This window comes from Scyliorhinus canicula, chromosome 4 (genome assembly GCF_902713615.1).
Source record: "Scyliorhinus canicula chromosome 4, sScyCan1.1, whole genome shotgun sequence".
NCBI classification, from domain to species: Eukaryota; Metazoa; Chordata; class Chondrichthyes; order Carcharhiniformes; family Scyliorhinidae; genus Scyliorhinus; species Scyliorhinus canicula.
In genome coordinates this window covers 1,946,488-1,969,834 of record NC_052149.1, presented here as the reverse complement: position 1 = coordinate 1,969,834, position 23,347 = coordinate 1,946,488, and the positions used below count along the sequence as shown (strand labels likewise).

The following is a 23,347-nucleotide window of genomic DNA, read 5'->3' as shown; positions in this document are numbered from 1 at the left end:
ATTCTCCCGCTCTCTCATCCTGCCCTCAGTCCCATTCTCCCGCTCTCTCATCCTGCCCTCAGTCCCATTCTCCCGCTCTCTCATCCTGCCCTCAGTCCCATTCTCCCGCTCTCTCATCCTGCCCTCAGTCCCATTCTCCCGCTCTCTCATCCTGCCCCCAGTCCCATTCTCCCGCTCTCTCATCCTGCCCTCAGTCCCATTCTCCCGCTCTATCCCCCTCATGCTGCCCTCAGTCCCATTCTCCCGCTCTATCCCCCTCATCCTGCCCTCAGTCCCATTCTCCCGCTCTCTCATCCTGCCCTCAGTCCCATTCTCCCGCTCTCCCATCCTTCCCTCAGTCCCATTCTCCCGCTCTCTCATCCTGCTCTCAGTCCCATTCTCCCGCTCTATCCCCCTCATCCTGCCCTCAGCCCCATTCTCCCGCTCTCTCATCCTGCCCTCAGTCCCATTCTCCCGCTCTCTCATCCTGCCCTCAGTCCCATTCTCCCGCTCTCTCATCCTGCCCTCAGTCCCATTCTCCCGCTCTCTCATCCTGCCCTCAGTCCCATTCTCCCGCTCTCTCATCCTGCCCTCAGTCCCATTCTCCCACTCTATCCCCCTCATCCTGCCCTCAGTCCCATTCTCCCGCTCTATCCCCCTCATCCTGCCCTCAGTCCCATTCTCCCGCTCTCTCATCCTGCTCTCAGTCCCATTTTCCCGCTCTATCCCCCTCATCCTGCCCTCAGCCCCATTCCCCGCTCTCTCATCATGCCCTCAGTCCCATTCTCCCGCTCTCTCCCCCTCATCCTGACCTCAGTCCATTCTCCCGCTCTCTCATCCTGCCCCCAGTCCCATTCTCTCCCGCTCTCTCATCCTGCTCCCAGTCCCATTCTCCCGCTCCCTCATCCTGCCCTCAGTCCCATTCTCCCCACTCTATCCCCCTCATCCTGCCCTCAGTCCCATTCTCCCGCTCTATCCCCCTCATCCTGCCCTCAGTCCCATTCTCCCGCTCTCTCATCCTGCCCTCAGTCCCATTCTCCCGCTCTATCCCCCTCATCCTGCCCTCAGTCCCATTCTCCCGCTCTCTCATCCTGCCCTCAGTCCCATTCTCCCGCTCTCTCATCCTGCTCTCAGTCCCATTCTCCCGTTCTATCCCCCTCATCCTGCCCTCAGCCCCATTCTCCCGCTCTCTCATCCTGCCCTCAGTCCCATTCTCCCGCTCTATCCCCCTCATCCTGCCCTCAGTCCCATTCTCCCGCTCTCTCATCCTGCTCTCAGTCCCATTCTCCCGCTCTATCCCCCTCATCCTGCCCTCAGCCCCATTCTCCCGCTCTCTCATCCTGCCCTCAGTCCCATTCTCCCGCTCTCTCCCCCTCATCCTGACCTCAGTCCCATTCTCCCGCTCTCTCATCCTGCCCCCAGTCCCATTCTCCCGCTCTCTCATCCTGCTCCCAGTCCCATTCTCCCGCTCCCTCATCCTGCCCTCAGTCCCATTCTCCCACTCTATCCCCCTCATCCTGCCCTCAGTCCCATTCTCCCGCTCTATCCCCCTCATCCTGCCCTCAGTCCCATTCTCCCGCTCTCTCATCCTGCCCTCAGTCCCATTCTCCCGCTCTATCCCCCTCATCCTGCCCTCAGTCCCATTCTCCCGCTCTCTCATCCTGCCCTCAGTCCCATTCTCCCGCTCTCTCATCCTGCTCTCAGTCCCATTCTCCCGCTCTATCCCCCTCATCCTGCCCTCAGCCCCATTCTCCCGCTCTCTCATCCTGCCCTCAGTCCCATTCTCCCGCTCTCTCATCCTGCCCTCAGTCCCATTCTCCCGCTCTCTCATCCTGCCCTCAGTCCCATTCTCCCGCTCTCTCATCCTGCCCTCAGTCCCATTCTCCCGCTCTCTCATCCTGCCCCCAGTCCCATTCTCCCGCTCTCTCATCCTGCCCTCAGTCCCATTCTCCCGCTCTATCCCCCTCATGCTGCCCTCAGTCCCATTCTCCCGCTCTATCCCCCTCATCCTGCCCTCAGTCCCATTCTCCCGCTCTCTCATCCTGCCCTCAGTCCCATTCTCCCGCTCTCCCATCCTTCCCTCAGTCCCATTCTCCTGCTCTATCCCCCTCATCCTGCCCTCAGTCCCATTCTCCCGCTCTCTCATCCTGCCCTCAGTCCCATTCTCCCGCTCTCTTATCCTGCCCCCAGTCCCATTCTCCCGCTCTCTCATCCTGCCCTCAGTCCCATTCTCCCGCTCTCTCATCCTACCCTCAGTCCCATTCTCCCGCTCTCCCATCCTTCCCTCAGTCCCATTCTCCTGCTCTATCCCCCTCATCCTGCCCTCAGTCCCATTCTCCCGCTCTCTCATCCTGCCCTCAGTCCCATTCTCCCGCTCTCTCATCCTGCTCCCAGTCCCATTCTCCCGCTCTATCCCCCTCATCCTGCCCTCAGTCCCATTCTCCCACTCTCTCATCCTACCCTCAGTCCCATTCTCCCGCTCTCTCATCTGCCCTCAGTCCCATTCTCCCGCACTCCCATCCTTCCCTCAGTCCCATTCTCCCGCTCTCTCATCCTGCCCTCAGTCCCATTCTCCCGCTCTCTCATCCTGCTCCCAGTCCCATTCTCCCGCTCTCTCATCCTGCCCTCAGTCCCATTCTCCCGCTCTCTCATCCTGCCCTCAGTCCCATTCTCCCGCTCTCTCACCCTGCTCCCAGTCCCGTTCTCCCGCTCTTTCATCCTGCCCTCAGTCCCATTCTCCCGCTCTCTCATCCTGCCCTCAGTCCCATTCTCCCGCTCTCTCATCCTGCCCTCAGTCCCATTCTCCCGCTCTCTCATCCTGCCCTCAGTCCCATTCTCCCGCTCTCTCATCCTGCCCTCAGTTCCATTCTCCCGCTCTCTCATCCTGCTCCCAGTCCCATTCTCCCGCTCTATCCCCCTCATCCTGCCCTCAGTTCCATTCTCCCGCTCTCTCATCCTGCCCTCAGTCCCATTCTCCCGCTCTATCCCCCTCATCCTGCTCCCAGTCCCATTCTCCCGCTCTCTCATCCTGCCCTCAGTCCCATTCTACCGCTCTCTCATCCTGCCCTCAGTCCCATTCTCCTGCTCTATCCCCCTCATCCTGCCCTCAGTCCCATTCTCCCGCTCTCTCATCCTGCTCCCAGTTCCATTCTCCCGCTCTCTCATCCTGCCCTCAGTCCCATTCTCCCGCTCTATCCCCCTCATCCTGCCCTCAGTCCCATTCTCCCGCTCTATCCTTCTCATCCTGCCCTCAGTCCCATTCTCCCGCTCTCTCAACCTGCCCTCAGTTCCATTCTCCCGCTCTCTCATCCTGCTCCCAGTTCCATTCTCCCGCTCTCTCATCCTGCCCTTAGTCCCATTCTCCCGCTCTCTCATCCTGCTCCCAGTTCCATTCTCCCGCTCTCTCATCCTGCCCTCAGTCCCATTCTCCCGCTCTCTCATCCTGCTCCCAGTCCCATTCTCCCGCTCTATCCCCCTCATCCTGACCTCAGTCCAATTCTTCCGCTCTATCCCCCTCATCCTGCTCCCAGTCCCATTCTCCCGCTCTCTCATCCTGCCCTCAGTCCCATTCTCCCGCTCTATCATCCTGCCCTCAGTCCCATTCTCCCGCTCTATCCCCCTCATCCTGACCTCAGTCCCATTCTCCCGCTCTCTCATCCTGACCTCAGTCCCATTCTCCCGCTCTCTCATCCTGCCCTCAGTCCCATTCTCCCGCTCTATCTCTCTTCCTGCCGCTCCGTCAATTTCCCATCCAATTTCCTTTTGAAATCATTGTTGTCTCCACTTCTATCTCTTAATAATTAAAAATGAAAATGTTCTCGGGCTATGGGGAAGGATCAGGGGGACTGGCATTAATTGGATATGTCTTTTAAAGTGCCGGTACAGAGTCGATGGACTGAATAGCTGTAAGATTTGCTGATTCTGTGGCAGTCCACGCTCTCACTCTCAGTCTCTGTTTTCACTGTTCCATCGGGTGTGATGTTGAATGAGTGAGTTTCCGGGAATTCCAATGAGAATGAATTATGAAATGAAGCTTGTGTTACATTGGGCTGGGCCGGAGGAACCCTCGTTACTCACAGACATTGGGCTGGGCCGGAGGAAGCCTCGTTACTCACAGACATTGGGCTGGGCCGGAGGAACCCTCGTTACTCACAGACATTGGGCTGGGCCGGAGGAACCCTCGTTACTCACAGACATTGGGCTGGGCCGGAGGAACCCTCGTTACTCACAGACATTGGGTTGGGCCGGAGGAACCCTCGTTACTCACAGACATTGGGCTGGGCCGGAGGAACCCTCGTTACTCACAGACATTGGGCTGGGCCGGAGGAACCCTCGTTACTCACAGACATTGGGCTGGGCCGGAGGAAGCCTCGTTACTCACAGACATTGGGATGGGCCGGAGGAACCCTCGTTACTCACAGACATTGGGCTGGGCCGGGGGAACCCTCGTTACTCACAGACATTGGGCTGGGCCGGAGGAACCCTCGTTACTCACAGACATTGGGCTGGGCCGGAGGAAGCCTCGTTACTCACAGACATTGGGCTGGGCTGGAGGAAGCCTCGTTACTCACAGACATTGGGCTGTGCCGGAGGAACCCTCGTTACTCACAGACATTGGGCTGGGCCGGAGGAAGCCTCGTTACTCACAGACATTGGGCTGGGCCGGAGGAACCCTCGTTACTCACAGACATTGGGCTGGGTCGGAGGAACCCTCGTTACTCGCAGACATTGGTCTGGGCCGGAGGAACCCTCGTTACTCACAGACATTGGCTGTTCCTTTGGGGATTGGGAGGTAGGAGCCTGCTCTCCAAGCTCGGCCTTGAAAACCTTTCCTGCATCTCTCACAGTCCAGTCCTGTCGTGTTGTGCTCACACTGGCAACTCAGCCTCCCTTTGTCCAAGATGCAGTTGTTAGCGTGAAGGTTACACTTACACCTGGGAACAGACAACAACAAGCTCGTTTCAAAATACTGAGGAACTCTGTTAGATACTAGATCATAGAAACATTACAGTGCAATGCAGCACTCCCTCAGTACTGACCCTCTGACAGTGCGGCACTCCCTCAGTACTGACCCTCTGACACTGCAGCACTCCCTCAGTACTGACCCTCTGACAGTGCGGCACTACCTCAGTACTGACCCTCTGACAGTGTGGCACTCCCTCAGTACTGACCCTCTGACAGTGCAGCACTCCCTCAGTACTGACCCTCTGACAGTGTGGCACTCCCTCAGTACTGACCCTCTGACAGTGCGGCACTCCCTCAGTAAAGCAGTTGAGGCTCCCTCAGTGAAGCAGTTGAGGCTCCTTCAATACATGCTTTTAAGGTAAAGATAGATAGTTTTTTGAAGAATAAAGGGATTAAGGGTTATGGTGTTCGGGCCGGAAAGTGGAGCTGAGTCCACAAAAGATCAGCCATGATCTCATTGAATGGCGGAGCAGGCTCGAGGGGCCAGATGGCCTACTCCTGCTCCTAGTTCTTATGTTCTTATGTTCTTATGTTCTTAATACTGACCCTCTGACAGTGCAGCACTCACTCAGTACTGACCCTCTGACAGTGCAGCACTCCCTCAGTACTGACCCTCTGACAGTGCGGCACTCCCTCAGTGCTGACCCTCTGACACTGCAGCACTCCCTCAGTACTGACCCACGACAGTGCAGCACTCCCTCAGTACTGACCCTCTGAAGGTGCAGCACTCCCTCAGTACTGACCCTCTGACAGTGCGGCACTCCCTCAGTACTGACCCTCTAACAGTGTAGGGCTCCCTCAGTACTGATCCTCTGACAGTGTCGGGCTCCCTCAGTACTGACCCTCTGAAAGTGCAGCTCTCCCTCAGTACTGACCCTCTGACAGTGCAGCACTCCCTCAGTACTGACCCTTTGACAGTGCAGCACTCCCTCAGTACTGACCCTCTGACAGTGCGGCTCTCCCTCAGTACTGACCCTCTGACAGTGCGGCACTCCCTCAGTACTGACCCTCTGACAGTGCAGCACTCCCTCAGTACTGACCCTCTGACAGTGCAGCACTCCCTCAGTACTGACCCTCTGACAGTGCAGCACTCCCTCAGTACTGACTCTCTGACAGTGCAGCACTCCCTCAGTACTGACTCTCTGACAGTGCAGCACTCCCTCAGTACTGACTCTCTGACAGTGCAGCACTCCCTCAGCACTGACCCTCTGACAGTGCAGCACTCCCACAGTACTGACCCTCTGACAGTGCAGCATTCCCTCAGTACTAACCCTCTGACAGTGCAGCACTCCCTCAGCACTGACCCTCTGACAGTGCAGCACTCCCACAGTACTGACCCTCTGACAGTGTTGCACTCCCTCAGTACTGACCCTCTGACAGTGCTGCACTCCCTCAGTACTGACCCTCTGACAGTGCAGCACTCCCACAGTACTGACCCTCTGACAGTGTCGCGCTCCCTCAGAACCGCACGGGGAGTGTCAGCCTAGATTTTATTCTCAAACTCTCTGCAACAGGATTTGAAGCCACAACATCCAGATTCAGAAGGAGTTTGCTCCCCACTGAGTCACGGTTGTCATTGTGTTAAATCCGGTGACAATCAAACTCTGCAGCCTAACACTGAGAGAATTCAAGGTTCTCTGTGTCAGAGTGAAAGAACGCAAGTTCGGGACTGATGTCAGGGAGCATTTTACAGTGCGCGCTTCAAACCCAGAACAATCTCTGGGTCATAACATTAAGTGTGGTTTTGTGAGGTGGAAAGTGTTGAAACGTGAGGTTGGTTCAGTCAGGCTGTGCTGACAGAATCCAGTCTCTCTTCAACTCACACGAAAGGTGAAGATTCAAAATCTGCAGATTTTACCTTTTACATTTTGCAAATTGGCTGTTCTGGGCACATTTTACTAAACTAAGCAAAACGCAGACAGTTCCTCCGAGACAATTGAAAGGCAGCGTAAACATTTTGATGCTCCTGTTCTCTAATTAGCGTTTGAAGATTCCCCGGCACTAAAAGCTGGAGTGAGTCTCCCAGAAGCTGAGTCTAGAATAATGAGCTAATGGTTCCCAACCCTGGAGATTGTGTGTTGGCTAAATGGGAGCTCGCTGTTCCAGACCGAATACAGATTGAACAAGAAGGAAGCATTCAGTCAGAATTATTCATAAACCATGAGCTGCTTTGATAGATTAAACAGGAACAAATTATTGCCAATGGCAGGAGGGAGGGGAACCAGAGGGACACAGATTGTAGAGAATGGGTAAAAGAAGCAGAGGGGGAGATGGGGAGAATGTTTTTTACCCAGCGAGTTGTTGTGATCTGGAAGGTGCTGCCTGACAGGGCGGTGGAAGCAGATTCAATAATTACTTTCAATATTTAACATATATCTGAGCGGGGAAATACAGAATATAGGGAAGGACGGGGGGTGGGGCAGTGGGACTAAGTGAATATCTCAAAGAGGCAGCACAGAGATGATGGGCTGAATGGCTTCCTGTGTTAGAAGATTCTCTGATTCAGTGAACCCTGATGAGATTGGAGATTGGCAGAGACGAGGGGTGAGGGACAGATTGTGATCACTCTGTGCTGCTCAATTGGTTAAACACTGAAGAGTAAAACACTTGCTCACGGTGAGCAGTCAGCAGAGTTCTGAAAGCTCGTTAACAGGCCCATCACCAGGGGCAGGGGAGCTGTCACATTGTCTGCTCTGTGCACACACTCATTCAGAGAATGTATCACAGCGACACAGAGCAGCCCACTGTGCTGAGTGACTGGGGAAGGCATCACAATCCATCACTGGTAAATCTCACCAGTTACTGACTTCCCACATCAGCCTCTCTGAATAGAAACAGCGGGAAATTCTCACCCTCCAGGAATCTCCCAGAGAGGGAGCGACGCTCCAGATGTTGGTGCTGACAGTCTGACTCCAGATGTTGGTGCTGACAGTCTGACTCCAGATGTTGGCGCTGACAGCCTGACTCCAGATGTTCAATGATTGAGCACCTTCCAGATGTTGACCCTCAGAAATTGCCCCTGAGCTGTTCACTCGGATAGTTTTCCCAGTCGGGAGGGTTTAATCTAACTTGGCAGGGGGTGTGAAGCAGATATAACATTGGTGAGGAAACACAAGGAAGGTCGAGAATCAGGGACCCAGACAACATCAGAGGGAAAATCATGGATATTCAGCCAAGGCAGAGAAAGAGGGAATGTCATCAAGTTTAACCTGAGTTTATGGGGCATCTTGGTGAACACATCGAGTGCGGTAAATAAGGTTAGTGAGCTGCAGGTACACAGCCTCGGGAAGACGATGCTGCGGTGATAACGGAGACCTGCTTCAAACAAAGGGCAGGACCAGCGACTGAATATTCCTGGATACAAGGTATTCAGGGAAAATGGAGCAGGGAAGAGAGGAGGAGGGGAGAGGTATTGATGAAGGATAATATTGCAGTGAAGGAGAGAACGTCCTCGAGGGGCCAAGGACAGAATCTATTTGGTTTCAGAAACAATCGATGTAACTTTACTGGGCGAGTTCTATTAACCAATCAGTGGGAAGGATAAAGAGGAACAAATGTGCAGGGAAATTACACAGATACGCAAACTGGAGAGTAGTTAAACTTGTGATTTCAACGTGGTGAATAGGGATCTGACCCAGACAGATAAACTGGAATCAAAGATTGTCAGCAAAACTGAAATGAAACAATGATTTGTCTTTAAAGAGGAGATTGTTCAGATGCAGCCATGGTACATTGCCATGACAGGGAAAGGGCAGGGAACAAATCCAGGGCTCCCTGGATGATGGAAGAGACAGAGAGTGGGATGGAGCAGGAAAAGGTGCAGGTGACAGATGGTTGATTATGTAAAAGATTTCTCTGCAACATTAAACTGAGTGAATAAATGGAAGGCAGCAGCAGGGATATGGAGTTGGCGGAGGGACAGGAATCATAATGGTGGTGAATGGTTGATCTCAAACTGGAGGATGGTTTATAGTGAGGGGGCTTCTCAGGGAGTGACGTTAGCACCCCTGCTTTATTTGGTCAATATTAATGATCTAGAGTTTGGTGAACAGAGCACAATTTCACAACCCATAGATATCAAAATATTGTGAAGAGGAGAATGATGGACTGCGAGGGGATATAGACAGGCTGGTATACATTATATAGCAGCACGGTAGCACAGTGGTTAGCACAATTGCTTCACAGCTCCAGGCTCCCAGGTTTGATTCCCGGCTTGGGTCACCGTCTGTGCGAAGTCTGCACGTTCTCCTGTGTGTGCGTGGGTTTCCTCCGGGTGCTCCGGTTTCCTCCCACAGTCCAAAGGTGTGCAGGTTAGGTGGATTGGCCATGATACATTGCCCTCAGTGTCCAAAATTGCCCTTAGTGTTGGGGGGGGGGTTACTGGGTTATGGGGATAGGGTGGAGGTGTTGACCTCGGGTAGGGTGCTCTTTCCAGGAGCCGGTGCAGACTCGATGGGCCGAGTGGCCTCCTTCTGCACTGTAAATTCTATGATTATACAATATACATTAACTATCTGGAAGAACACAGTAATAAGTCTTACAACACCAGGTTAAAGTCCAACATGTTCGTTTCAAACACTAGTTTTCGGAGTACTGCTCCTTCCTCAGGTGAATCTGGAAGAAGGTACTGAAATGAAAAATTTAAATTGCTTATTGTCACGAGTAGGCTTCAATGAAGTTACTGTGAAAAGCCCCTAGTCGCCACATTCCGGCGCCTGTCCGGGGAGGCTGGTACGGGAATTGAACCGTGCTGCTGGCCTGCTTTGGTCTGCTTTAAAAGCCAGCGTTTTAGCCCAGTGTGCTAAACCAGCCCCTGCACTGTTACTAAATTTACTAAATTTTCAGATGATATAAAGATCTGTAGAGGGACAGGTAGTATTGAGGAAGCAAGGGGGCTGCAGAAGGACTTGGACAAGCTGGGAGAGTGGGCAATGAAGTGGCAGATGGAATCCAATGTGGAAAAGTGTGAGGTTATGCAGTTTGGGAGAAAGAATAGTGGAATAGACTATTTTATAAATGGGAAAATGCTTTGGAAATCAGAAGCACAAAGGGACTCAGGAATCCTACTTCAAGATTCTTATCAGATTAACGTGCAGGTCAGTCGGCAGTTAGGAAGGCAAATGCAATGTTAGCATTCATGTCGAGAGGGCTAGAATACAAGACCAGGGATGTATTTCTGAGGCTGTATAAGGCTCTGGTCAGACCCCATTTGGAGTATTGTGAGCAGTTGTGGGCCCCGTATCTAAGGAAGGATGTGCTGGGCCTTGGAAAGGGTCTGGAGGAGGTTCACAAGAATGATCCCTGGAATGAAGAGCTTGTTGTATGAGGAACGGTTGAGGACTCTGGGTCTGTACTGGTTGGAATTTAGAATGATCAGATGGGATCTCATTGAAATGTACAGGATACTGCGAGGCCTGGATAGAGTAGACGCTGAGAGGATGTTTCCACTTGTAGGAAAAACTAGAAGCAGAGGACACAGCCTCAGACAGATGGGACAATCCTTTAAAACAGAGATGAGGAGGAATTTCTTCAGCCAGAGGGTGGTGAATCTGTGGAACTCTTTGCCGCAGGAGGCTGTGGAGGCCAAATCGCTGAGTGTCTTTAAGTCAGAGATAGACAGGTTCTTGATTAATAAGGGGATCAGGGGTTATGGGGAGAAGGCAGGAGAATGGGGATGAGAAAATATCAGCCATGATTGAATGGCGGAGCAGACTCGATGGGCTGAGTGGCCTTGTTCTACTGCTGTGTATTATGGTCTTATAGTGGACTGGATGACACACAGCAGGTGAAATTTGATGTAGAGAAATGTGGTGATACATTTTGAAAGAACAAGGAGAGTTGGTTAAATCTAAAGGATAAAAAGACATGTGATAAGGTGTCCCATGGTTGGCTTATGAAGAAAGTAAGGAGGTGTGGGATAGAGGGAAATTTGGCCAATTGGATAAGTAACTGGCTATCACATAGAAGACAGAGGGTGGTGGTGGATGGTAAATTTTCATCCTGGATCCCAGTTACCAGCGGTGTACCACAGGGATCAGTGCTGGGTCCTCTGCTATTTGTGATTTTTATCAATGACTTGGATGATGGAGTTGAAGGTTGGGTTAGTAAATTTGCTGATGACACCAAGATTGGTGGAGTGGTGGATGAGGCGGAGGGCTATTGTAGGCTGTAAAGAGACATTGATAGGATGTAGAGCTGGGCCGGAAAATGGCAGATGGAGCTTCACCTTGATAAGTGTGAGAAGATTAATTTTAGTCGGACAAATTTGAATGTGAATTACAGGGCTAACGGCAGGGTTATGAAGAATGTAGAGGAGCAGAGAGATCTCAGAATTCATGTCCATAGATCTCTGAAAGTTGCCACGCAAGTGGATAGAGCCATGAAGAAAGCCGACAGTGCGTTAGCATTTATTAACAGGGGAATTGAGTTTAAGAGCTGTGAGGTTATGCTGCAACTGTAGAAGATCTTGGTGAGACCACATTTGGAGTATTGTGTGCAGTTCTGGTCACCTCATTATAGGAAGGATGTGGAAGCATTGGAAAGGGTGCAAAGGAGATTCACCAGGATGCTGCCTGGATTGGAAGGATAGGTCTTATGAGGAAAGGTTGAGGGAGCTATGGCTTTTCTCATTGGAGCGAAGGAGGATGAGAGGTGACTTAATTGAGGTGTATAAGATGATGAGAGGGATAGATAGAGTGGACGTTCAGCAACTTTTTCCTCGGGTGGATGTAGCTGTTACAAGGGGACATAACTATAAGGTTCATGGTGGAAGATATAGGAGGGATGTCAGAGGTAGGTTCTTTACTCAGAGAGTGGTTAGGGCGTGGAACGCACTCCCAGCTATGGTAGTGGAGTCGGACACTTTAGGAACTTTCAAGCGGTTATTGGATAGGCATATGGAGTGCACTAGAATGATTGGGAGTCGGTTGATTTGATCTTAGTTTCAGACTAGTTCGGCACAACATCGTGGGCCGAAGGGCCTGTACTGTGCTGTACTGTTCTATGTTCTATTTTCTATGTAAAATGTAAAGATGATGAAGGAGCAGAGGAAGCTGAGATATGTGTGTGGGAAAAGCAGTGAGGGGACCAGGACAGGTTGGCAAAGCTGCTGATGAGCTCGTCTGTGTTTTATAAATAGAGGCATCGAGTACAAAACCCCAAATTATCAGAAAACTTGATAAGATTCTGGTTCCTCCTCCACTGGAGCCTTGTGTCCAGTTGTGGACCCCACACTGCAGGTGTTAGAGCGTGTGCGGCAAAGATTGAGGAGAAAGGTTTCAGAGAAGGGAGGATTGAGGAACATGGACTGATTGGAGAGGTTACAACTGGTCCCCACGGAGAAAAGAAGATTGAGGAGATTTGATCAAAACCATGGGAGTCTGGACAGAGTAGGCAGAGAGAAACTGACCCCATTGGTGGAAAGATTGAGAACCAGAGGGCCCAGATTTAAGGTAAATGGCAAACAAACTGGAGGAAACGTGAAGAGAAACTCTTTAACAAGGTGAGGTGGTGCCCTCTGCAATTCACTCCCTGAGAGTGTGGTGGAGACAGGTTCAATCGAGACTTTCAAAAGACAATTGAATCACTAACCAAAAAGAGAACAATTGTAGAGATATGGGGTAAAGACAGGGAAAGTGAGATTTGCTGAGTTGCTCTTACAGAGGGCCAGCATGGACACAACTGGCTGAAAGGCCTCTGCTGTGTGCTGCAACCACTCTCTCATTCTCTGAGACGTTTCCCTGGTAGAGTGACTGTGTGTCCAGCTGTTCATCTCATTCTTCCGGATGTTTAAAACAATCTCACCCTAGGTTTAATCCCTGTTAGTGTAGCCCCAGATGTTGTCCCTGATGGCAGGTCTTCCAGATGTCCATTAAAGGAGTGTCCTAGACATCTGAATAGAGATTGCCACGCAAGGTATTGGCCTGTTAGAATTCCATTGTAGATATGACTCAAACATTCCCCTGGTTTTGGACCTGATGGCCCCCCAGATGTTGACACTGGTGGACTCCATCCAGATGTTGACACTGGTGGACACCACCCAGATGTTGACACTGGTGGACACCGCCCAGATGTTAACACTGGTGGACACCGCCCAGATGTTGACACTGGTGGACACCACCCAGATGTTGACACTGGTGGACACCACCCAGATGTTGACACTGGTGGACACCACCCAGATGTTGACACTGGTGGACACCACCCAGATGTTGACACTGGTGGACACCACCCAGATGTTGACACTGATGGGTTCCAACCAGATGTTGACACTGGTGCACTTCATGCAGATGTTGACACAAGTGGGCTCCATCCAGATGTTGACACTGATGGACACCACCCAGATGTTGAGTATGCAGGAACCTTCCCAGAAGGAAAGACTCTTTGAGAAGGAAGCATCATCTGTGGATAAATCAGGAAGTGAAGGATTGGATCAAATTGAAAGAAACACTAGAAATCTGTCAGGATTAGCGATCGGTCAGAGGATTGGTCAGATTTTAAAACCCAGCAAACAAAGGGAGGAATTGGAGTTTGAGAGAAAGCCAGGTAGAAATGTAAAAACAGACAGTAAACGTATTTAAATTGGGAAAGTGTAACAAAAGTTGGTGTTGCTCCTCCAGAGAGAGGGTCTGGGGAATTGTTCATTGGAATCAAGGGAATGGCAGAGGCGTTGAACAGGGATTCTGGTCTGTCATGTCGGTGCAGCGCCAGAAACTGCAGTGGACAGGACGGGAACCTCAAGCAGCCCCAGAGTCCAATTCCCGGGATTCCATGAACAGGAAAGTATTGAGGGTCTCAGGGTGAGAAGGATCGGGGGAGGGGAGGGGGGGGGGGGGGGGGGGGGGAGTGCCTATGGAGAAGTGCAGAGAGGCAGATTGAAATGTTGGTTGCAAGGCCGGCAGTTGGGGGAGGTCCACCCAGAGTTTATGGTGGGAGATGCCCGAGGTTAAAAGGCTGATAGAGGCCGAGGATGTCCCCTTCCTGCCCAAGGCCGGGCCCTGATTTATTTTTGAGCTTCCCCCATATCCCAAACCTCCTCTCACAAACCTGAAAATGAAGACTGGGTGGGGAACGACCCTGAAGTGGTCAATAACTGGCCACTTACTGGCCCCAATTGGGGTACGGGTGGGAGGGCCTCGCTCATCCAATCTTCAAATTGTGGAGAGGTCGGGGGGGGGGGGTTGCAGGGACCCATTGGGAATTCCACCTGACAAATTTCACACTCACCCCACTCACCGATAAACCCACCAGCGCGAAACCCAAAACTCTGCCTCAAGGCCTGGTGAATGGGAAATCCTGTTTAACCAATTTATTAGAGTACTAGGAACAAGTAACAACAAGGTGGCTAAAGGGGAACCTGTAGATGTGGTGTACTTGGGTTTCCAAAAGCTTTTGATACGATGCCACATTGAAAGTTATTACACAGCATAAGCAAACATGGTGTAGTGGGTGAAATATTAGCTTGGATCGAGGGATTGGTCAGCTTACAGGAAGCAGGAAGTAGGGGGAAGAAGGTGTTTTTGGGTGGCAAGCTGTAATCAGTGGAGTGTAACAGGGATCGGTGCTGGGGCCTCAACCATTTCCAATCAATATCCACCTGGATTTGGATGAAGGGACAGAATGGATGGGAGGTCAGTATTCCGATGATGTCTATGAACTAGGAGCAGGAGATGGCCACTCGGCCCCTCGGGTCCGTTCCAACATTGCGAATCAGGTTTTAACCTCAACTCCACATTCCCACCTGCACCCGACAACCTTTCACCTCTTTCCTTATCAGGAATCAATCCACTCTGCCTCAGAAATGTTCAAAGACTACCTTTTGGGGAACGCAATTCCAAAGACTCCAGCTCCTCTGGGAGAAAGAAATTCTTGTCATCTCCGTCTCAAATTGTGACCCCCCTTGGGCCGGAATCTCCATCGGCGGGATTCCTCACTTCCCCGGCAACGCACTCGGCTGCGGATTTCCCGACGGTATGGGGGTGCCCGCAATGGGAAACCTCATTGGCCGGCTGTCAGGACGGAGAATCCCGCTGCCAACGGCGGTGTGCCGCACTGGAAAACGGCTGTGGTGGGATGGAGAATCCTTCCCATTATTTATAAAGAGTGACCCCGAGAAGCAGTTCAGAGGAGGGTCACTCAACCCATTGCGGGGATGAGGCGCTGATCTTATGAAGGGAGGTTGAACGTATTTGACTGATATCCACTGGAGTTTGAAGATCCAGAGGTGATCGTAATCTAACCTATGGAGATCCTGAGGGGATTTGATAGGGTGGATGCTGGGAGTGTTTCCGTTTGTGGGGGAGTTAAGAACTCAGGGACACAGTTTCAAAGTAATCAGACAGAGATGAGAATTATTTTCTCTCAGAGGGTCGTTAGTCTGGAATTCTCTTCAACAGAGAGCACTGCAGGCTGCAGGTCATTGAAGCGATTCGAGACACAGTTAAACATGTTATAGACAGACAAGGGGAGTGAAGGATTCTGGGGGACAGACAGGAAAATGGAGTTAGGATCATCCATGACCTTACTGAAATGGGGCAGCAGGTTCAATGGGCCAAATGGCCTCCTGCTTAGTCTCATGTTGGTGATCCTATGTTGGTGTGACATAGTGTCCCTGGGTGTGAGGTGTGTGCTCACTAACTCGCTGTTGATGGGTTGAGGAACTCTCACCGTCCCCTGATGTCCAGATTGGAGATGGCGTAGAAATATTTGGACAGGTTGAGTGGGTCGACTCTGGTGGGCCCAGTGGCGGGGCGGAGCAGTCTGAGCCGCAGGTCAGTCAGAGTGAAGAAGTCCCTCAGGTCCTTGGTGGTGTCCAGTCGGCCGTACAGTGAGGCCATGTCACGGAGACGGGGTCCCCCAAACAGGGCAAAACGTTCCTGGATCTCGAATCGCACCATCTTCTCCAGCTTCCACACGTAGCCCCTAGAATACTCCTCTGTGCAGATAATGTCCAAAACAGAGGCAGCAATCAGATCCCGAGCGCTTCTGGCTTCCATCCCGAAGGAATTGAGGCAGTCGGCTGCGTAGAACTGGTAAGGCTGCCAGCTGCGCCCGTGGTCCAGAGACTTCTCCAGAACCATCTGCTCGGGACGGCCTGATTCGAAGGTGATGACAATGTCCTCAGTCAGCTCGATGCTCTTGCCCCAGGACAGCGTGATGTTGACCAGGAGAGGCTCCGGGAAATGCCTCCAGGAGACACTTTGCCAAAAGGTGTTGGGAACCCGTCCCTCGTCATCCAGCATCAGCTCAGGTGGGTGTGCGAGTTCGGGTGTGCGAGCGTCACACTCGTTGTTGCACATGTAGGGGTTCTCCTTAAAACAGAAAGCAATACAACACGGGGTTAGACACAAAATAATGCTCCCTCTACACTGTCCCCATCAAACACTCCCAGGGCAGGTACAGCACAGGGTTAGATACAGAGTAAAGCTCCCTCTACACTGTCCCCATCAAACCCTCCCAGGACAGGTACAGCACGGGGTTAGATACAGAGTAAAGCTCCCTCTACACTTTCCCCATCAAACACACCCAGGACAGGTACAGCACGGAGTTAGATACAGAGTAAAGCTCCCTCTACACTGTCCCCATCAAACACACCCAGGACAGGTACAGCACGGGGTTAGATACAGAGTAAAGCTCCCTCTACACTGTCCCCATCAAACACTCCCAGGACAGGTACAGCACGGGGTTAGATACAGAGTAAAGCTCCCTCTACACTGTCCCCATCAAACATTCCCAGGACAGGGACAGCACGGAGTTAGATACAGAGTAAAGCTCCTTCTACACTGTCCCCATCAAACACTCCCAGGACAGGTACAGCATGGGGTTAGATACAGAGTAAAGCTCCCGCTACACTGTCCCCATCAAACACTCCCAGGACAGATAGAGCACGGGGTTAGATTCAGAGTAAAGCTCCCTCTACACTGGGTTAGAGTAAAGCTCCCTCTACACTGTCCCCATCAAACACTCCCAGGACAGGTACAGCACTGAGTGAGATACAGAGTAAAGCTCCCTCTACACTGTCCCCATCAAACACTCCCAGGACAGGTACAGCACGGGTTTAGAAAAAGCTCGGGCACGATTCTCCGCAAATGCGGCGAATCGTAAAGGCTGCCATGAAACTGGCCGTGTTTCACGGCAGCCTCCGCGCCCCCTCCCGGGGCCCGATTCTTTGCGACCGTCGCTTAGTCCGCGCGCCAAGCGTTACGCCGGCTGACGCGCACGATGATGTCAGCCACGCATGCGCAGGTTGGACGGCTCCAACCCGCGCATGCGCAGAGCGGTCATCTCCCTCGGCTGCCCCGCGGACTAATCCTGCGGGGCGGTAGAGTGAGAAAGAATGCGTCCGTTACGAACGCACTGCCCGCGATCGGTGGGCACCAATCGTGGGCCCATGCCCCCCTTGGCACAGCCGTGGTACGGGCATGTTGCGGCCGTTTTTACGACACACCTGCTTGCTGCCGTAAAAACGGCCGTAAAGGCCTGGGAACTCGGCCCATCGGCCTGGGGAGAATTGCTGTTCGCCTTAAAAATCGGCGAGCACTCGATTCGTGTCGTGGGGCGGCCGTGGGTGGGGGGGGGGGGGATGTAGAGAATAGCGGGAGGGCGTGAAAAATGTCGGGGACGCCCTCCCGCTATTATCCGACCCGTCGTGGGCAGCGGAGAATCGCGCCCCTCATTCTTCTCTCTGGGATTCCCGGAATATTCAAGCACTCTAATGATCTCAGGAACAATTCTGAATCAATCTGTGTGTGCTCCATTGCACTGCACTCTGTACTGGACTGTTAGACAGCTGAATAATTGTGCTGTTGAGGTATTGAAAAATGATGTTATCTGTCAAACTAAAAATAGCTTCAGGAGGCAGGATATTTACAGACAGGATTTATAATTCACATCAGGATTCATATACAACTGGAATAATCTTATGCCATCCTCACCGGGAACGATTCCCGTGACTGGGAGCAACTCCCCGTCACTGGGAACGACTCCCCGTCACTGGGAACGATTCCCGTGACTGGGAACAACTTCTCGTCACTGGGAACAACTCCCAGTCACTGGGAACGATTCCCGTGACTGGGAACAACTTCTCGTCACTGGGAACAACTCCCAGTCACTGGGAACGACTCCCCGTCACTGGGAATGATTCTCTGTCACTGGGAGCGATTTCTCATCACTGGGAATGATTCTCTGTCACTGGGAGCGATTTCCCATTACTGGGAGCGATTTCCCACCATTGGGAATGATTCCCCAACACTGGGAATGACGTCCCATCACTGGGAACATTTTTCATCACTGGGAATTATTCCCTGTCACTGGGAATGATACCCTGTCACTGGGAGCGATTCCCCATCACTGGGAATAATTCCCCATCACTGGGAACATTCCCATTACTGGGAACTATTTCCCGGCACTGGCAGCATGGTAGCACACTGGTTAGCACTGTGGCTTCACAGCGCCAGGGTCCCAGGTTCGATTCCCCGCTGGGTCACTGTCTGTGCGGAGTCTGCATGTTCTCCCCGTGTCTGCGTGGGTTTCCTCCGGGTGCTCCGGTTTCCTCCCACAGTCCAAAGACGTGCAGGTTAGGTGCTTTGGCCGTGATAAATTGTCCTTAGTATCTAAAAACGTTTAGGAGGGGTTATTGGGTTATGGGGATAGGGTGGATATGAGGGGTTAAGTGGGTCGGTGCAAGACTCGAAGGGCCGAATGGCCTCCTTCTGCACTGTATGTTCTATGTAAATGATTCCCCATCACTGGGAATGATGCTTCATCACTGGGAATGACATATTTGCAAGTCAGGATGGTGGGTGTTTGGAGGGGATTTTGCCGGTTATGTTGTTCCCAGGTCTCTGCTGCCGTTGACCTTCTGGGGGTGGAGGTGTCGGCTTTGGGAGGAGTTGTCGAGGAGCTTTGGCGAGTTGTTGGTGGGTGCTGACAGATTCAGTGTCACAAAGACACAGAAAGAGGCATGTTGAGGAACAGAGACCTTACTGCCCTAACCTGAATTCAGCATCAGTGAATCAGCCAAAAGCCCTTTTCCAAACTCTCTGCCAGCCAGCCTGTTGGACTGGAGTCTGGAGCAGCAGATTGTTACAGTGATCAATAAAACTAATGCCAGTGATAAAGGTGGAGAGAGTGGCAATATACAGAGATAATGGAGATTAATGAATCTACAATTGTCACAGCATCGATTAAAGGCATCAACTAAAGCTGCATATTGCAATAGATTATTTTTAATTCTCTGTGTAAATCGAATGGAATGGACATTAGTAACAGAAACCGTAAACTGAGTAAAGTATGAATGAATAAGCAGACAGTACAGATGTTAAGTGTTCCTGAATTACCTGTGGCCTCTGTAAATAAGGAAGAACACTGAGTCCCAGAGCTCCCACTGTCGGTTCAATGGAATGGTGCTGTGTAAACAGTGTGAACTGCCCAGGAGATTTGATGATGGAGATGTTGCTGGACTGGGAGGGTTGTAGAGCTGGAGGAGATTACAGAGATAGGGAGGGGCTGGGATATGGAGGGATTTGATGATTTGATGATGGAGATATTGCTGGACTGGGAGCCTGTGTAGGTCAGTGAGCCCAGGGGGTGATGGGTGAACGGGGCGTGGGACACACACAGCAGAGTTTTGGAGGAGCTGGAGTTTTTGCAGGGTGGAGATTGGAAGCTTGGCCAGGGGAATATTAGAACATAGAACATAGAACAGCACAGAACAGAACAGGCCCTTCGGCCCTCGATGCTATGCCTAGCCTTGTCCGAAACCAAGATCAAGCTATCCCACTCCCTGTCATTGTGGTGTGCTCCATGTGCCTATCCAATAACCACTTGAAAGTTCCTAAAGTGTCCGACTCCACTATCACAGCAGGCAGTCCATTCCACACCCTAACCACTCTCTGAGTAAAGAACCTACCTCGGATATCCCTCCTATATCTCCCACCCTGAACCTTATAGTTATGCCCCCTTGTAACAGCTACATCCACCCGAGGAAATAGTCTCTGAACGTCCACTCTATCTATCCCCCTTCATCATCTTATAAACCTCTATTAAGTCGCCTCTCCTCCTCCGCTCCAAAGAGAAAAGCTCCAGCTCCCTCAACCTTTCCTCATCAGACCTATCCTGCAAACCAGGCAGCGTCCTGGTAAATCTCCTTTGCACCCTTTCCAATGCTTTCACATCCTTCCTATAGTGAGGTGACCAGAACTGCACACAATACTCGGACTATTCAACTGTGGAGGTGGCTGATGCGACCATCACTTCACTCGGAGACTCGAGTCGAAGTAAACAGTGGTTTTAATCAGCTTACAACTTTGCCTGCCTGCGACTGGGACATTACTGAAGGCGGTCCCACAGGTCAGCTGCTCTTATACTTCCTATAAGGGGCGGAGCCATGGGAGGAGTCCGTACATGCTCCACATCTCCCCCTGTGGGTGAAGCCACACAGTGGCCCATAGATGGAGCTAAGGGATAGGGTGGTGTGGGCTTGGGTAGGGTGCTCTTTCCAAGGGCTGGTGCAGACTTGATGGGCCAAATTGCCTCCTGCGCTGTAGATTCTATGATTCTATGATTCTGTGACATCGCGCCTTTAACATCAGGCACCATCCCAAATTGATTCACAGGAACTTAAATCGGATCAAAGTTATCGCTGAAATCCCTCAGGCGATATTGGGTCAGGTGACCAAAAGCTTGTCCAAGGAGGTGGGTTTAATGGAACATGCTTAAGGAGCAGAGAGAGTCAGAGAGTGTCAGAGAGTGTCAGAGAGAGGCAGAGAGAGGCAGAGAGAGTCAGAGAGAGTCGAAGAGAGTCAGAGAGAATCAGAGAGAGGCAGAGAGAGGCAGAGAGAGTCGGAGAGAGAATCAGAGAGAGGCAGAGAGAGGCAGAGAATCAGAGAGAGTCGGAGAGAATCAGAAAGAGGCAGAGAGAGTCGGAGAGAGGCAGAGAGGCAGAGAATCAGAGAGAGGCAGAGAGAGTCGAAGAGAGTCGGAGAGAATCAGAGAGAGTCAGAGAGAGTCAGAGAATCAGAGAGAGTCGGAGAGAAGCAGAGAATCAGAGAGAATCAGAAAGAGGCAGAGAGAGGCAGAGAGAGGCAGAGAATCAGAGAGAGTCGGAGAGAATCAGAAAGAGGTAGAGAGAGACAGAGAGTCAGAGAGAATCAGAAAGAGGCAGAGAGAGTCGGAGAGAGGCAGAGAGGCAGAGAATCAGAGAGAGGCAGAGAGGTTTGGGGAGGAATCCCAGAGTTTAGGGGCCAGGCAGCTGAAGGTAATGGTGGGAGATTAAAATCAGGGATGTTGCAGAGACAGAGTGAGAGCAGCACAGAGATCTGGGAGGGTTGTAGAGCTGGAGGAGATTACAGAGATAGGGGTGTCCTGCTCCTGTCAGGGGTGTGTTGACTCCAAGGTCCCTCTGTCCCTCTACATTTCTCAGTTTCCTGCAGTTTATTGTCTTTCCTTTGCCTTGTTTGTCCTCCCCAAATACATTTCTCTCAATTCTCCAGATGGAATTCCATTTGCCATTGTTCTGTCCACCTGACCAGACCGATGATATCTTGCTGCTGTTTACAGATTTCTTCCTCAGAATCAACCACACGGCCGATTAATCACACTCCCTACATTTAAATCACAATCATACGGTGAGCAGCGAGGGAGGGCTGGGGCATACGGTGGGCAGCGAGGGAGGCCTGGGGCATACGGTGAGCAGCGAGGGAGGCCTGGGGCATACGGTGGGCAGCGAGGGAGCCCTGGGGCATACGGTGGGCAGCGAGGGAGGCCTGAGCCCTGGGGCATACGGTGAGCAGCGAGGGAGCCCTGGGGCATACGGTGAGCAGCGAGGGAGCCCTGGGGCATACGGTGAGCAGCGAGGGAGGGCTGAGCCCTGGGGCATACGGTGGGCAGCGAGGGAGGCCTGGGGCATACGGTGAGCAGCGAGGGAGGCCTGGGGCATACGGTGAGCAGCGAGGGAGGCCTGGGGCATACAGTGAGCAGCGAGGGAGGCCTGGGGCATACGGTGGGCAGCGAGGGAGCCCTGGGGCATACGGTGAGCAGCGAGGGAGGGCTGGGGCATACGGTGAGCAGCGAGGGAGCCCTGGGGCATACGGTGAGCAGCGAGGGAGCCCTGGGGCATACGGTGAGCAGCGAGGGAGCCCGGGGGCATACGGTGAGCAGCGAGGGAGCCCTGGGGCATACGGTGAGCAGCGAGGGAGGGCTGAGCCCTGGGGCATACGGTGGGCAGCGAGGGAGGCCTGGGGCATACGGTGAGCAGCGAGGGAGGCCTGGGGCATACGGTGGGCAGCGAGGGAGCCCTGGGGCATACGGTGGGCAGCGAGGGAGGGCTGGGGCATACAGTGAGCAGCGAGGGAGGGCTGGGGCATACGGTGGGCAGCGAGGGAGGGCTGAGCCCTGGGGCATACGGTGAGCAGCGAGGGAGCCCTGGGGAACACGGTGAGCAGCGAGGGAGGCCTGGGGCATACGGTGAGCAGCGAGGGAGGGCTGAGCCCTGGGGCATACGGTGAGCAGCGAGGGAGGCCTGAGCCCTGGGGCATACGGTGAGCAGCGAGGGAGCCCTGGGGCATACGGTGAGAAGCGAGGGAGCCCTGGGGCATACAGAGAGCAGCGAGGGAGGGCTGAGCCCTGGGGCATCTCACTGGAACCAGCCTTCCAGTTACAAAATCACCCATCGACCTTTACCCTTTGCATTCCCGTCTCTGGGACAATTTGGATTCAAATTGAAACTTTCTGATGGGATTTGAATTTTCTGATCAGTCTGTCATGTGGAACATTATCAAAAACCTTGCTAAAATCAATATAAACCACATCCACCACATTACCCTCATCAACCCTCTATGTTACCTCCTCAAAATATTCAATCACATTATTCAGACACAACCTTCCCTGAACAATCCACGTTGCTTTTTATTAATCAAGGTCTTTGTAAATAAGGATATATTTTGCTCTTCAGATCTTTTTCCAATAATTTCCCACCATTGAGGTTAGACTGACTGATCACTAATCACTTGGTCCGTCCCCTTCTCCCTCTTTAACCTACGGCAGAATGATAACTGATACCCAATCCTCTAGCACCAAACCCCAGCGAAACATCTCCACACCCCCACACCCCAGCTAAACACCCCCATACCCCCACACCCCAGCGAAACATCTCCACACCCCCACACCCCAGCTAAACATCCCCACACCCCCACACCCCAGCGAAACATCTCCACACCCCCACACCTCAGCGAAACATCTCCACACCCCCACACCCCAGCGAAACACCTCCACACCCCCACACCCCAGCTAAACACCCCCACACCCCAGCTAAACACCCCCACACCCCAGCTAAACACCCCCACACCTCCACACCCCAGCGAAACACCTCCACACCCCCACACCCCAGCTAAACACCCCCACACCTCCA

General features: G+C 52.4%; 2 protein-coding genes across 4 annotated transcripts in view; both read right to left on the bottom strand.

Moving 5' to 3' along the window:
• Positions 1-23,347, bottom strand: part of LOC119964302 (netrin-G1-like) — a 100,884-nt gene that overhangs the window by 44,498 nt on the left and 33,039 nt on the right. For all 3 annotated transcript variants that reach the window (XM_038793584.1, XM_038793583.1, XM_038793585.1), the window contains exons 3-4: positions 15,607-16,250; positions 4,741-4,913 (exon numbers count right to left, since the gene is read on the bottom strand). In XM_038793584.1, the coding sequence (XP_038649512.1) occupies positions 4,741-4,913; positions 15,607-16,250 (817 nt within the window). The remainder of the gene's footprint in view (positions 1-4,740; positions 4,914-15,606; positions 16,251-23,347) is intronic.
• The window catches only part of LOC119964301 (netrin-G1-like), a 728,862-nt gene that overhangs the window by 672,492 nt on the left and 33,023 nt on the right, over positions 1-23,347 (bottom strand). The gene's annotated exons all lie outside the window — the stretch shown is intronic.